The sequence below is a fragment of the Ambystoma mexicanum genome, chromosome 5p, assembly GCF_040938575.1.
Source record: "Ambystoma mexicanum isolate Mex_15411 chromosome 5p, UKY_AmexF1_1, whole genome shotgun sequence".
Taxonomy (NCBI): domain Eukaryota; kingdom Metazoa; phylum Chordata; class Amphibia; order Caudata; family Ambystomatidae; genus Ambystoma; species Ambystoma mexicanum.
Genome location: NC_090930.1, coordinates 1,111,538,520 through 1,111,555,423, shown reverse-complemented (window position 1 = coordinate 1,111,555,423; position 16,904 = coordinate 1,111,538,520). Strand labels below are relative to the sequence as shown.

At 44.6% G+C, this 16,904-nt stretch overlaps 1 protein-coding gene across 2 annotated transcripts in view; it reads left to right on the top strand.

Annotated features, from left to right (window-relative positions):
* KDM1B (lysine demethylase 1B) overlaps positions 1-16,904 on the top strand; it is a 1,796,634-nt gene that overhangs the window by 524,341 nt on the left and 1,255,389 nt on the right. For both annotated transcript variants that reach the window (XM_069613586.1, XM_069613587.1), the window contains exon 9: positions 133-311. In XM_069613586.1, the coding sequence (XP_069469687.1) occupies positions 133-311 (179 nt within the window). The remainder of the gene's footprint in view (positions 1-132; positions 312-16,904) is intronic.

Below are 16,904 nucleotides of genomic sequence, written 5' to 3'. Positions count from 1 at the left end.
AATTTAGTGAGTAATATTGGACAGTTGGTTACTTCTGAAGAATCCTCAAAATTACTGGTAACTTTTTGCAGAACAGTCTACACGTTGAACTAAGTTTTAATAGAATTACATTTTTTTTGTTTCTAACCACAGGCATGAACCCAAACTTCCAGCCTTTCTACCAGCCTAATGAGTGTGGGAAAGCTCTGTGTGTCAGGCCTGATGTCATGGAACTGGATGAGCTCTATGAGTTCCCAGAATATTCCCGCGACCCCACCATGTACTTGGCGCTCAGAAATTTAATTCTAGCAATGTGGCACTTAAACTGCAAGGTAAGTGAAGCTACTTGGGTCGCTCATCCATCTCCCTACCCCCACCAAGCTACATAAAACACTCTTCTGCAACTTGTTTATGCATTGTTCATAAAACTCATCTGCAGGTTAATTCTGGCGAGGCAGGGTGACTTAGAAAATGCATTGGTCATTTAGTAAGTTGGTTAATGAAAGGAAATGCAGTATAAAAGTCACATCCCCATGACACCCATTTCTTTTTCTATTAGCTCTTCCAATCAGAAGTGGCTTCTAATTATGGCCCTTGTGTACTTGACACTGTTGTACCTAAAGTATATTTGAAATACATTTACTCCTACGTCCCATCCCCTTTTCTCCATCCTGTATGGGCGCCCCACAAACAGGGATGGTACTGCAAACATTTACCAGCGAAACAATTGAGCTTCCCCTTTAAGTGTATGATGGTGTGTGGAGGCTGCGTGAGCACTACTACTTCTCTCCAACGCCTCTCTTGCGTGCTTCTTTTCTGCGCATATGGGAATGGATCTTCCAGCGACAGCAGTCTTTTTTTTTTTTTTTTTTTTTTTTTTACATTTCACAGTAGCTCCCTACCTTTTTTTGTTTGAATTCTTTACTTACTGGCCTACGGTTCTCCACCATTGGATCTTTCATAGATTCACATGCTGTTAATATTCCCTGGCGTCAAGCTTAGGGCTCCTCGGTTACCTTTTTTGATTAACTTTTTGAAGAAAACATTTGGTCTATTTTCACCGTCTTTATGGGTGCTTCAGGCCCCGTCCAATGGGACATTGAGTAGTAAGCCCATCCTCAGATTCTAACTGCGTGTCACGCTGGAAGGAGTCCTCAAGTTGTTTTCATCAGTGAGAAAAACGTTTTCCTTGAAAGTTCTTCTTTAAACATTCTTCAAGAAGGAAATTCCCTCTCACGACCTTCTGAGAGGAGGATAATAGTGTGGTGGAAGACACCACCACCAGATGGAAGCTAAAGCCAAGAAGTTGCTATTTAAGGCCTGTAACACATGTGGCCTTAAAAACGACTTTGAGGGTGACAAACACAGTGAGTGCATCCACTGCCTCTACCCAAACCACTTGGTAGACGATTGTTAGATCTGTAAAGGGCTTAGCGCCAAAACCCTAAAAGCTGGCCAAGACTCGTGTGTTGGCTTTAGGAGGGAAATTACCCACCTTCAGAGTCAGAATCCACGAGTAACATGGCTGTGCCAAGGTAAGAAAGACCACCCTGTAAGGAAAGGGCAAGATCTAAGCAAAGTCCCCCTAAAAACATAGGCACCACCACAGGCCGTTGTCATCGTCTACAATAGACACAAGAGGGCAGAAAATCTTGTTGTCATCGATTGTGCAGGGGGAAAAGCCTAGAAAGAGTCTGACGATACCCTGCTTGTCGTCATCGCACTGAAATAAACTGACGAAGAGTTTGTCGACTGGAACATCAAAGGTCATGGTTGACACCTCGTCGAGGACAGGCCTACATTCCAGCAAGGCCAAAACTTCATCAGGGGCATCTCTGTTGCCGTCCACCGGTAAAAAGCATAAGTCCTTGTCGGCGGCACATCAGTCTGCCAAGAAGAGCTTGTCGACAACAACTTTATCGAGCAAGGGACAACATTAATCAAATAAAAGCTTGTTGTTGACGACTAGACAGCGCTCACCAAGCTTACTGTTTACAACAAATAAATCCTCTTCCACGAAGATACCGGCAACGAGTAAACAACTGTCAGTGGAAGAAAATGCAGCAGTTCATGGGGAAGTCACGACGCTCATCCACTGACACTCCAAAAGCTGCAGTGGAAGCAAATGTTGTGCCTGAAGCCACAGAAGAACACAGAGAACAGCAGGAGAGAGCAAAACTGCAGGAGAAAAAACAAATGCAGGTGATTTCTTCACCAGTCTCTGTTAGGCAAAGTTTGTATGCAGTACCCTTTGGGACCAGTACACACACCTAGGACTACAGGTGTAAGCAAAACCAGCCTTTGGTATAAGTCTGTACTACACAGTTTTGTGGTAGAGTTGCTGAGCAGCCATGCTTATCTCAAGAGGGGAATGTGAGCTGTAAGGATGTTACACAGAGGTCTACCACCGCAAGTATTCAAATAAACTCTTACACTTAAGGTTTCATGGTAAAACACTTATTAATTTATTTCACAGTCAGTTATAAAACATTCACTAGAGGGAAGAAGGAAGCAATCTATATCACACAAAAATATACTTCAGCATTTCACGCTATCAGGTTCTGAGGCATTTAAAGTACTTTGAAGGAGAAGCAAAATGGCATTCAGAGCATTTGACGTAGGAGCAAAAAGGCATAGGTCAATAAAAAGAAGATTACAGTTACTTTTAGTGCAAATAGTTTGAGTTCGCAAGAGGAGTCAATTCAATGCAATAGGTTAGGCCAAAGTCAATGGGCTAATGTCTTGTATAGGATAGGCAGTTCTGGTAGTTAAACGGAAAAGTCGTTGCAAAAGTTCTCAGAAGTAGCTCGTAAAAGGAAGACTAGGTCACAAGCTGACTAGGCCTGCAAGTTGCCAAAGTTTTTTTTTCTTTTTAAACATTTTTTATTGGTTTTTACAACAAACAACCAACATTTCAACAAGCCAGCAATATTTATCTATATACATTAGCATCATGTTCATATAGTTTTGGTATCTGCTGCTAGCCCCTTGCTCTCCCCCAGTCCAAGCTGGAACCTCCCCATCTGCATTCTCAGGCGTGTCTTGATCGCTTAAGCAATCTTGGGTGGACCCAAACAGAGTAGCCATTAATAGGCCGATTCATGAAATTAATGTGCGCCGAAAAAACGGCGCACGCGTGCAAAAACGTGCGATTCGCAGTGAAATAGCGAAAATCGCAGTGCAAGTGCGATTATCGCACAGAAAACATCGCACATCTATTCATGGAAGTCCGTGCACACGCAAAATGTGGGATGTGCACTGAAAAAGTGCGCGGCGCACGCTGGCGCACAGGTCATCGAACGCCGTGCGATAAGGCCACAGCGAATTCGCGCATAGCGCGGCGCACATAACAAAAGTAGGCGTAACACGGGGCGTTACAACTTGTGAAAATGTGGGCGTCACGGGGGAAGTACAGGAGGCAAGTGCGCAGAACGCCCACACGCTCGCCTACAACACGTATTCATGGAATCGAATAGGGAAAAACAGCGCATAGCCAAAGACGCGTACAGGCCCTTACATGTCCGCCACACGAAAGCAGGCGTTAGCGTCCCTGCGCAGGAAAAAAATGTGCGCCAAAGTTCTACACGCGTGAGAAGTCCCACACGCGATCGGGCCTGGGGGAGCGTGTGCGTGTATTTCAGGGGTGCGCGAGAAGTTCCACACGCGATTGGCCTGGACGCGTGTATTTCAGAGGTGCACGAGAAGTTCCACACGCGATCGGGCCTGGGGGAGCGTGTGCGTGTATCCCAGAGGTGCGCGAGAAGTTCCACACGCGATCGGGCCTGGGGGAGCGTGTGCGTGTATTCCAGAGGTGCGCGAGAAGTTTCACACGCGATTGGCCTGTGCGCGTGTATTTCAGGGGTGCGTGAGAAGTTCCACACGTGATTGGCCTGTGTGCGTGTATTTCAGGGGTGCGCGAGAAGTTCCGCACGCGATCGGGCCTGGGGGAGTGTGTGCGTGTATTTCAGGGACGCGAGAAGTTCCACACGCGATTGGCCTGGGGGAGCGTGTGCGTGTATTTCAGGGGCGCGAGAAGTTCCACACACGATCGGGCCTGGGGGAGTGTGTGCGTGTATTTCAGGGGCGCGAGAAGTTCCACACGCGATTGGCCTGGGGGAGCGTGTGCGTGTATTTCAGGGGTGCGCGAGAAGTTCCACACGCGATCGGGCCTGGGGGAGCGTGTGCGTGTATTTCAGAGGTGCGCGAGAAGTTTCACACGCGATTGGCCTGTGCGCGTGTATTTCAGGGGTGCGTGAGAAGTTCCACACGCGATTGGCCTGTGTGCGTGTATTTCAGGGGTGCGCGAGAAGTTTCACACGCGATCGGGCCTGGGGGAGCAGGGTACCACTCACCGTCTGCCTTGCGTGTAGAAGAACGCATAGCCAACACCCACCCGCTGTGAAGTAATAGCGTGTGAACCCCAACGCCTGCAAAACACACGCACCGCACCCCACGAAAAGCAACGGCCGTGCGCGATACGTCAGACACGCATACGCGCTAAGGGCCTTTGGTCCAATGGAATCGCGTATGCGTGCTGACGCGCTTACGCGCTAAGGGCCTTTCCTTGATTTACATGCTGACGTGCAGAATTTTCACGTGCCAAATCACTCCGTATCAAGCTGGCCACGCGTAAGCACACAGAAGACCACGCTCCTGCCCAAAAGGCCGAATTACTGCCTCCCAGAGCCCCGAGCAGCCTCCCACGAGCCAGCTGCTGCTGCCTGCCTGCTGCCACGTGCCCTGCCATTTGGTGCCTGCACATCAGCCATCTGCAGGGGTCCAGTTGCTGTGTCCACCCCTGCTGGAACAGAACACTCCCGACTGGGATACCATCGCTCCACAGCCCAGCCCCAGGACCCAGCTGCCCACCCACGCCTGCCTCGGAGGTCACCATGTCGGGGCAAACACCATCCGAGACCACTGGCGACCCCCAGCCAGAGGGGCAGAGGGCCACCAGCTTCAGTCAGAAGGAAGTTGGTGTCCTGGCTGGTGGAGCTTGTCCTGGGGCATTATGATGCCCTCTTCGGATCACCACGTGCCGACAAGGAAGGACGGGACAGGATCTGGGACGACTTTGTGGTTGCCATCAACGCGGAGGGGGTGGCAACCCGCAACATCAAGCAAGTCAAGAAGCGCTGGGAGGACTTCAGGTCCAGGACCCTCATAAAGGCCCGGCGCCTCGTGGAGGGGGGCCGGGGCAGCATGAGTACCATCCAGCTGAGGGTCCTGGAACGCGTACGCCCAGCGCTCCATGCCCATATCCTTGAGAGGCAGACCCGTCTGGAGTCGAGCGGTAAGTGGCCAAGCATTGCTGTGTGAGACGGGGCATGTTGCAGTGTGCTGGTTGTCTGATACTTGCCTGTATGTGTGACATAGGCCATGTACACGTGTGTGTGTGCAGGGACATCATGGTCATGCATGTGAGACCAGTAATGTGTGAAGCACACGGTTGGTGTATGTGTTTAAATGCAACATGGGGAGCCCTATGTGGAATGGACACATGAGAGCATGCCAGTCTCTGTTCCTGGACATTGGTGGGGGTGAGGGATGTGTGCTGATGCCATGTACATGTATGGTGTCCATGTCTGTGTTTCTGGCCTGCGTGTCTGTGACTTGTGAATGCCAGTACGAGTCCACAGATGGATGAAAGTACGTTGAAGTGTGTGCATGTGATAGGCATGACCAATGATGCATGTGAGTCCAAAATCAACATTGTATGCTTCAAGACTCCCTTGGACATGTTTGCTTATGTCCATAGCATGCGCCATGCCTGTTACTACATGTGTTTTGCCTGCACTGACCCATGTGTTGTGGAGGGACATGATGGAAGTGATCTTTGACAGTGCCACTCATCTGCTGTTGCTTCCTGTCTAGGGGACCATTGTACAGTACCCTGATGCTTGTGTTCTATGTCTCCCTCTACACAGTGCAAAGTGAAGAAGAGGGCGGAGACGGCGCTGTGGAGCTAAACGGCGGGGATGCCCCCACGGCTGCAGCGGAAGGGGTGGGTGAGCCCCCACAGGGGCTTGCAACGGCGGAAGACGGTGTGGAGCCATCCAGGTTGGTGGTTTCCACAGAGGAGGAGGAGGCCGCTACCGAGCCGCACATGGGGCCTGGTGGGGGCATCCCTGCTGGTGCAAGTGGTACAGTCCAGGGGCAGGGGCAGGAGGCAGCACAGGTCGCCGTGGAGGTGCCTGTGCATGTCACTGTCCCTGACACTGTGACTGCACCACCATGCACCAGCAGGGATGCCCCATGCCAGGCCCGGCCGCAGGTAGGGGTGATGTCCAGGTCATCTGACTCCCCTCCACCTGCGGACGAGGGGACCCCTGGCCGTATGGAGAAGGTCCTGATTGGTGTCGCATTGCGCACGGCTGTCATTTGTGATGAGGTGCGTGCTTCCCGGGGGAGCACGCACGTCATCACGAAGAGCACCGTGGCAATGTGGCCCAGTTGGAAGCGGTCATGGTCGGGGGTCTCGTACAAGTGTCGGGCACTCTGGCGACCCTCTCCTCCTCTGTGGAGGCTATGCGCCAGTCGTACTCTATGCCGTCTTCCGGTCCAGATGCCACCAGGGCCCCCTGTGGACCTGCACCGACCAATGCAGCCACCTCGGTGGTGATCCCATCCCTGCCACAGTCGGGAGTCGGAGGTCCAGCAGGGGTGGACACACCAACAACTGGACCCCAGCAGATGGAGGATGTGACGGCATCATCGGGCAGGGCACGGGCACGACGGCGTCGGTGGATTCCATCAGCCTGGATGCCGTTGTGCTGGCACAGGCAGTTGCGTCGGAGGCAGCGGCAGGCTTGACGTGGGAGGCATCATGGCTCGGGGCCATCAACATCAGGGGTGCAGGCATCGGCCGGAGGGCAGGAGAACCCTGGAATGGGAGTGGCTTCCGTGTGGGAGCGGTTGGGCCAGCAGATAGGTGCGGAGCGGCAGCGGGCAGAGGAGGAACGGCTCACAATGGTGAGGGCGGAGAACTCCATGCAGAGGGCGCTGAGGCGGGCTGAGTGCCTCGAGGGTCTTCGCAGGGAGTTGGAGCTGGACACTGCATTATCCCTGCGGGACCTCGGGGCCAGGGAACATGCCCGCCTCCAAGCCATTGAACAGGAGTTCGATGATGCCCTGGCCCATGACAACAACCAATGAGCCGTCGGACTAGCCCGCTGCCCTTGTAAATAGTTATGTAGTTAGTGCTAGGTTTCCTTTGCTTTTTTATTTATTTTGGACCTTTTGGACAAAGGGCCACATTTTTGTATATAGTTTTATTTTATTAGGTAGTATTTTTATGTAGGTTTCATTTCTTCAGTTGGGATCATGGACCCTGGTTTGTTTATCTGTATATAGGTGACTGTTGGATTTTTTTTTTTTTTGGATTTACCCATGGAGCAATGGTTTTCGGTTTTGTTTTTACCTTGGATTTACTTTCTTGAACTGTGACTTTGGACACCTTTCCTTTGGATTATGATTTGTCGTTTTTCATTATTTTATGGACATGCTGCTTTTGGTTTTTGATTCCCATTGTCATTTGTTTATTTTTAATTCCATTTATGCTGTTTTTAATACATTTTTTTCATCAAACTTCAATGTGCAGTATCATCTCATTGGTATCATGCATATCATGATATGGGTTTTGAGATTCACTGACACCCATTGGGTGTATGTGAGGGCCATGTGTTCATTTCCAAACTTGCAATTGGGGTTCTATCATGTCATTGCCATTTCTAAGTGGGTGGTTGCAATACCCGGGTGGGTGTTTGGCATCTGGAGGCTGACCATAAGGGCCAGGGATCTAGATTGTGATGACATGTTGGCTGGGGGACATGTGTGGGGGCCTGCTGGCAGGTGCCCCGCAATTTTGGGGGGTGGGGGTGCAAGGGGACATGAGTGGGACATGATTGGGGGCCTGCTGGCAGGTGCCCCGCAATGCTGGGGGATGGGGGTCCAGGGGGACATGAGTGGGACATGAGTGGGGGCCTGCTGGCAGGTGCCCCACAATGTGGGGGTGCAGGGGGACATGAGTGGGGGCCTGCTGGCAGGTGCCCCGCAATGCTGGGGGTGGGGGTGCAAGGGGACATGAGTTGGTGATCAGTAGTGCATGGAGACATGTGCCTTTGCTGGGGGGCATGCCCATGTTGGGTGGGCTGCCTGCGGGACATGACCAGGGATGCAGGGTAGTCCCCTGTGGTGTGGGCTTCCTGCAGGGGCCGTGGAGGGTGTACAGGGAACACCTGGGAGGACCCACACTGCCAAATCACATGTAGGACTCCCCGGCACCCCTGAAATACACGTACCCTGCTGAAATCGAGTGTGGAAATTCTCACGCACCCCTGAAATACACGTACCCTGCTGAAATCGCATGTGAAAATTCTCGCGCACCCCTGAAATACACGTACCCTGCTGAAATCGCGTGTGAAACTTCTCGCGCACCTCTGGAATACATGCGCCCAGGCCAGTCGCGTGTGGGACCTCTCACGCACCTCTGAAATACACGCACACGCTCCCCCAGGCCCGATCGCGTGTGGAACTTCTCGCGCACCCCTGAAATACACGCGCACAGGCCAATCGCGTGTGGAACTTCTCGCGCACCCCTGGAATACACGCACACGCTCCCCCAGGCCCGATCGCGTGTGGAACTTCTCTGGCACCTCTGAAATACACGCGTCCAGGCCAATCGCGTGTGGAACTGCTCGCGCACCCCTGAAATACACGCACACGCTCCTCCAGGCCAGATTGCGTGTGAAACTTCTCGCACACATAACACAAAGTGTTACCCTTATGTGTTGCTCATGCGCCCAAGTTGTTTTTACTCCATACAGATGGAGAAGGAAATAAGGTACCACACAAGATTTGTGTTTTGATTCACCAATATTTATATAGAAAACTGTTGCCCTTTAGTGATGACACGTGTTTCAACGTAACCAACGTCTTTCTCAAATCAGGGCTGGTATCAACAAATGACAAGTAATATCAAAAACAGTGCATAATAAATTGATTTAAGTAAACACCAATGTGGTCCACAAGAACGTTTGCACATGCATGAATTAAGAAATAATTAACAAAATCATAATAACATGGCCATGTTTGGGGGGGGGGGGGGGAAAGGAAGGAGGTTTGTGGGAAAGCGAGAAGAGAAAAAATATAAAAACACATGATTGTTAAACAATATGTCAATGGTGTTAATCCTATTTTTTTAATGAGTACATTGGTATATTTAGAATAATTTATTGTATGCTTATATTCATTGTATTTCTTACCCAATGTAACCGTCCTCTTAAATGTTCTCAAAAGCTTGAATCCAGTCATGGGTTAAATCCCGTGTCCCTGTAGGGGAAGCATTTACATATGCTCGTTTAACTGCCTTGTATTATGGGCACAGATTGTGTCTCTATATAAAGTCTATCCAATGCTGTGTTCATGCTTTAAATACGTGCACACAGAAATTACAAGGATATGCTGTTCTCACCACGTTACATTGCATTCAAAAACTCTAGGGGAGGGTGTTTGTCCTTTCCTATTTTTCCTTTTCCTTTTGTTTATTATATCTACAGTCGTAAAACACGCAGGCCCACATGTCCGTGAACCTTATTCCTTTCCCACCTGGTGGGCTTTCCTGCTTACCTCTATTTCCTCAAAGTCGTCCCTTTCAGTCCTTGTATGATTATATCTCCCAATCTCGTCTTTTGTTTGATCACGTTACTAGGTTACCTATGTCCTACTTCTGTTTCTATGTTGTCTGCCATATTTTGGGGCTGAAAACCTATGTCCTACTTCTGTTTCTACATTGTCCGCCATATTTTGGGCTAAAACTCTATATCGGTATTGTGTTTTGTGTTTGTTTGAACGCACGTTCACGTAATCGAAAATGGTTGCGCTCTTTTAAAGACAAAATGTACTAATACTTTTTTAGTCTTAATGAAGCGGTGTGTAACACCAAACAGAGTTCATAACAAATGTTATTCTAAATATTATTACAAGGACACTCCCTAAATCGTTGAAGACTCCTCCCCTTTTCTCCTTTTTTGACGCAAGTCATGTCAATGGGACACAAGTTACTGTATCTCCAAAAAATGTATTGGCATCTGATTAATTCTTGCGTAATGTGACAAAATGTGTCTTAATCAGTCTTGTGATATTATAAGACACAATGTATCATGCCTCCGAATATCATTATGTTAATCTTGTTTGATCAATGTTGATGCCTCTGCCTAAGTACATTTCGGTGTGTATGTTATGGGACATGTGTACCTTTTTGTGTGTTGATGTTTCTGAGGTGATAATTCTTTCATGAAACCCACAAAACAGGATACTACATTTATAATATTTTCAGAGAAAAGAATACATCTCATTGTCAGAGTTTAAACCTTTTTCAACAGTTCTAAATTTGCAAATCATTCTGGCTTCTTCTTGTCGTAATTTCAGCTCCAAATTTCCTCCTCTTGGTCCTAAGGTTATTCTTTTTAGACCCAAAAATTTTAAGTCTTTTTTCATCGCACTGATGCTCTTTTTGCCAATGCTGTGCTAATGGTGAGTTAGAATTAGGATTCCCTATTCCTGAAAGGTGTTCTCTTATTCTAATCCTTAATTCTCTTATCGTACTTCCTATGTACATTTTGTGACATAAACATATAATGACATATATAACATATTTACTTCTGCAATTGATGTGTTCCAAAATTTGCTGCTTAATGCCATATGTATCCTGAAAACTTGCAGTATTGTCTATGGTGTATTTGCACATTGTGCAAGTCCCACATCTTCTGAAACCTTGTGTTTGTTTAGGTAACCAAGTATTCGAACTCCCAATTTCTAGTATAGGGAGCAGAGATGGACTCAATACATTTTTTATGGTTTTGGCTCGTTTGAAGATTATAGTCGGGTTGTCCTTAATGTAGTTCCTGACGTGTGGGTCCAATTGTAGCAAATGCCAATTCCTTTTTAGGATCTTCCTTAAAATTCCATTATTCTTACAGTAAGTTGTGATGAAAGTCACTTCCTCTGTTTGGTTGTTGATTCTGGTTTTCGTAGTTAGGGTGTCTGCTCTGTTAAGAGCTTTGGCTTTCCTTTGTGCTTTGGCAATAATCTTAGTTCCATATCCTCTGGCCTTAAATCTTCTTGAAAGCAGTTGACATTCTTGCTCAAAAGTTTTTTGTTCCGAACAGTTTCGCCGAGCTCTGATGTATTCTCCACTAGGGATGTTCCTTACAACCGAAGAATGATGACAGCTGGTTGCAAATAAAGTTGAATTAGCCTCTGTAGGCTTCCTGAAGGTCCTAGTCAACAGTTTATTATTTTTCACATAGATATTTAGATCCAGAAAATCTATTTGTTCTTTGCTGGTAATCCCAGTAAATTCAATCCCCATAAGGTTATTGTTGGCTCTAGTCTTGAATTGTTCTAACTCCTCTTGTTCACCTTTCCAGATAAGTAACACATCGTCGATATAGCGGGTCCAAAGAATCACATGATCCTGATATATTTCATCTCCATAGATGTGTTTATCCTCATACATTGCCATTGTGAGGTTGGCGAGTGCGGGGGCAAATTTTACTCCCATCGCCACTCCTCTTGTTTGCTGATAAAATTCTCCATTGAAAATGAACACGTTATTTTGCAAAGTTAAAAGTATCATTTCCTTGAGCATGTTAACTGATTGAAATTTTGATGCAGTTTGATTGGAAAATATATAATCTATTGTCTCAAGTGCCGTGTCATGCCTGATGGATGTGTATAATGCCTTTACATCCCATGTGGCTAATATATAATCAAATTCCCATTTGATGGATGCCAATTTATTGATTACAGAAGTTGTGTCCTTCAAAAAAGCTTTGGTCTCAGTGACAATGGGGCTAAGTATATGGTCAATATACTGTGCCATGTTCATTGTTGCCCAATCAATTCCACTCAGGATAGGTCTTCCTTCTGGTACTTTTTCAAAAGCCTTGTGAATTTTTGGCAAAAAATATATTGTGGGTAATGTTGGTTGCTGCATATCTAAAAATGATCTTTCTTCATCTGTGATTAGCCCTTTTCTATGCCAGTTTGTTATGGATTCCCGCAACTCATTTAAGATCTTCTGTTTTGGGTTCCCTTCAAGTTTGTGATAACAAAAAGGAGTATTTAGATGGTTCTCGGCCATTGTTACATAGTCTGCCCTGTTCATAACCACAATTTTTCCTCCTTTATCAGCAGCTTTTATAGTCAAATTTTGATTCTGTTTCAATTCCACCAAAGCTTTTCTTTCTCCTTTGGTCAAATTATCATAATCTTGTTTACTTGGTCTTTTGTGTTTCTTTTTGTCTATGATGTCGTTCAGTTCTTTAGTTACTGCCTTGTAGAAGGTGTCGACCAGGTTGTCTGTGGTTAGTTGTGGAGTAAACTTAGATTTTAGTTTGAGATCCCTCGTTTGGAGACCAGTTTGTTGTATCTTGAGATTCTGTATGGTTTCATGAATCGGTCGATCTGTGGTATCTTGTAATGAACTTAAGAGGTGAATGTTCCTTATATCTTTAATGGTATAGTCACTATCCTCAATGTCGGGTTCTTTGGCATGAAACATCGGAACTTGTGTTGCAAAAAATTTCTTGAGTTTCAATTTTCTAACAAATTTAAACAAGTCTATGTGCACGTTAATTTGGTCAAAGTTGGTGGATGGAGCAAAAGAGAAACCTTTGTTTAGAAGTGCTATATCTTCTGTTTTTAAGTGATATTCTGACAGGTTCAAAATTAAGGTGTCTGTTTGTTCTTCTTGGCTGCTTCTCTTGCTCCTGCTCTTGTCAAACGTCTGAAATCTTCTAGAGCGTCTGGGTGGCCTGTATCCACTGCCCCCTCTCTTGCCCCTCCTCCTGTATTCTGTGTTTGTACATTGATCTGCTGAGGTAATAAAAAACGGACCTGTTTTTGCAAAGTGATTTTGTTGCTTTTCTTGTACCTTCTTATCTGATTTAGAAAACCTTGTCCATCAAGTGTTTTTTCTGATGTTTCTGTCGTTTCTGTTTCCTTAATGTTATCTCCTTCTGATTCTGCATCTGAGCTGCCCGGAGATGTATTTGGTGTACTCTCTCTTGATATCGATTTATTGATTTGTCTATATTTCTCTTGAAAAGTGTAAACTCTATCATCCTGATAATCCCTATTATCACGATGGAATTTACGCATTTTTCTTAATTTGATTTCGTCTTGGTAGTCTTTCAAAATTTCAAACATTTTCTGGTAGTTTTTTTCTTTTGTTGCTTCCAAGGCTTTAGTTTCTGAAATTTCTTTCTTAATTATTTCTATTTGGTCGGTGATTCTCTTATGTTCCCTTGATGCGTGTTCTATTAAAATTTCTAACATAATGTTGGAGCTTTGATTGAGGTTTTTTTCCCATGAGTCTGCTAAATCCTTGTCTTCATCTTTAGTAAGGTCCGGAAAAATTAAGATCCTTAGGCCTCTAGGTATTTGTTTTTTGGTTACATAATTTTTCAAAGAAATTATCTCCCAGTATTTGTCCACTTCTTTCTTAGAAGCTCGTTCCAATTTAACAAATTTGTAACGTAAATCCTCTCTGGGTTTGGGCAGGTTTGATGCGAAAGCATGCACATTACTGCCCTTCGGGGCAAAAAGATTAACAGCATCCTCTTCTCTTGTTTCTAAATATTCTGCCATTATGGCTAATAGCTGATTGTTCCTGGTCAGCAGGTTCTGAAGTACCTCGATACAAACAACAAAAAAGTGAGGAATCTATTTTTTGGTACTAATGTCGAAGAACTCTGCGCCCTTCGACATTAGTACCAAAAAATAGATTCCTCACTTTTTTGTTGTTTGTATCGAGGTACTTCAGAACCTGCTGACCAGGAACAATCAGCTATTAGCCATAATGGCAGAATATTTAGAAACAAGAGAAGAGGATGCTGTTAATCTTTTTGCCCCGAAGGGCAGTAATGTGCATGCTTTCGCATCAAACCTGCCCAAACCCAGAGAGGATTTACGTTACAAATTTGTTAAATTGGAACGAGCTTCTAAGAAAGAAGTGGACAAATACTGGGAGATAATTTCTTTGAAAAATTATGTAACCAAAAAACAAATACCTAGAGGCCTAAGGATCTTAATTTTTCCGGACCTTACTAAAGATGAAGACAAGGATTTAGCAGACTCATGGGAAAAAAACCTCAATCAAAGCTCCAACATTATGTTAGAAATTTTAATAGAACACGCATCAAGGGAACATAAGAGAATCACCGACCAAATAGAAATAATTAAGAAAGAAATTTCAGAAACTAAAGCCTTGGAAGCAACAAAAGAAAAAAACTACCAGAAAATGTTTGAAATTTTGAAAGACTACCAAGACGAAATCAAATTAAGAAAAATGCGTAAATTCCATCGTGATAATAGGGATTATCAGGATGATAGAGTTTACACTTTTCAAGAGAAATATAGACAAATCAATAAATCGATATCAAGAGAGAGTACACCAAATACATCTCCGGGCAGCTCAGATGCAGAATCAGAAGGAGATAACATTAAGGAAACAGAAACGACAGAAACATCAGAAAAAACACTTGATGGACAAGGTTTTCTAAATCAGATAAGAAGGTACAAGAAAAGCAACAAAATCACTTTGCAAAAACAGGTCCGTTTTTTATTACCTCAGCAGATCAATGTACAAACACAGAATACAGGAGGAGGGGTAAGAGAGGGGGCAGTGGATACAGGCCACCCAGACGCTCTAGAAGATTTCAGACGTTTGACAAGAGCAGGAGCAAGAGAAGCAGCCAAGAAGAACAAACAGACACCTTAATTTTGAACCTGTCAGAATATCACTTAAAAACAGAAGATATAGCACTTCTAAACAAAGGTTTCTCTTTTGCTCCATCCACCAACTTTGACCAAATTAACGTGCACATAGACTTGTTTAAATTTGTTAGAAAATTGAAACTCAAGAAATTTTTTGCAACACAAGTTCCGATGTTTCATGCCAAAGAACCCGACATTGAGGATAGTGACTATACCATTAAAGATATAAGGAACATTCACCTCTTAAGTTCATTACAAGATACCACAGATCGACCGATTCATGAAACCATACAGAATCTCAAGATACAACAAACTGGTCTCCAAACGAGGGATCTCAAACTAAAATCTAAGTTTACTCCACAACTAACCACAGACAACCTGGTCGACACCTTCTACAAGGCAGTAACTAAAGAACTGAACGACATCATAGACAAAAAGAAACACAAAAGACCAAGTAAACAAGATTATGATAATTTGACCAAAGGAGAAAGAAAAGCTTTGGTGGAATTGAAACAGAATCAAAATTTGACTATAAAAGCTGCTGATAAAGGAGGAAAAATTGTGGTTATGAACAGGGCAGACTATGTAACAGTGGCCGAGAACCATCTAAATACTCCTTTTTGTTATCACAAACTTGAAGGGAACCCAAAACAGAAGATCTTAAATGAGTTGTGGGAATCCATAACAAACTGGCATAGAAAAGGGCTAATCACAGATGAAGAAAGATCATTTTTAGATATGCAGCAACCAACATTACCCACAATATATTTTTTGCCAAAAATTCACAAGGCTTTTGAAAAAGTACCAGAAGGAAGACCTATCCTGAGTGGAATTGATTGGGCAACAATGAACATGGCACAGTATATTGACCATATACTTAGCCCCATTGTCACTGAGACCAAAGCTTTTTTGAAGGACACAACTTCTGTAATCAATAAATTGGCATCCATCAAATGGGAATTTGATTATATATTAGCCACATGGGATGTAAAGGCATTATACACATCCATCAGGCATGACACGGCACTTGAGACAATAGATTATATATTTTCCAATCAAACTGCATCAAAATTTCAATCAGTTAACATGCTCAAGGAAATGATACTTTTAACTTTGCAAAATAACGTGTTCATTTTCAATGGAGAATTTTATCAGCAAACAAGAGGAGTGGCGATGGGAGTAAAATTTGCCCCCGCACTCGCCAACCTCACAATGGCAATGTATGAGGATAAACACATCTATGGAGATGAAATATATCAGGATCATGTGATTCTTTGGACCCGCTATATCGACGATGTGTTACTTATCTGGAAAGGTGAACAAGAGGAGTTAGAACAATTCAAGACTAGAGCCAACAATAACCTTATGGGGATTGAATTTACTGGGATTACCAGCAAAGAACAAATAGATTTTCTGGATCTAAATATCTATGTGAAAAATAATAAACTGTTGACTAGGACCTTCAGGAAGCCTACAGAGGCTAATTCAACTTTATTTGCAACCAGCTGTCATCATTCTTCGGTTGTAAGGAACATCCCTAGTGGAGAATACATCAGAGCTCGGCGAAACTGTTCGGAACAAAAAACTTTTGAGCAAGAATGTCAACTGCTTTCAAGAAGATTTAAGGCCAGAGGATATGGAACTAAGATTATTGCCAAAGCACAAAGGAAAGCCAAAGCTCTTAACAGAGCAGACACCCTAACTACGAAAACCAGAATCAACAACCAAACAGAGGAAGTGACTTTCATCACGACTTACTGTAAGAATAATGGAATTTTAAGGAAGATCCTAAAAAGGAATTGGCATTTGCTACAATTGGACCCACACGTCAGGAACTACATTAAGGACAACCCGACTATAATCTTCAAACGAGCCAAAACCATAAAAAATGTATTGAGTCCATCTCTGCTCCCTATACTAGAAATTGGGAGTTCGAATACTTGGTTACCTAAACAAACACAAGGTTTCAGAAGATGTGGGACTTGCACAATGTGCAAATACACCATAGACAATACTGCAAGTTTTCAGGATACATATGGCATTAAGCAGCAAATTTTGGAACACATCAATTGCAGAAGTAAATATGTTATATATGTCATTATATGTTTATGTCACAAAATGTACATAGGAAGTACGATAAGAGA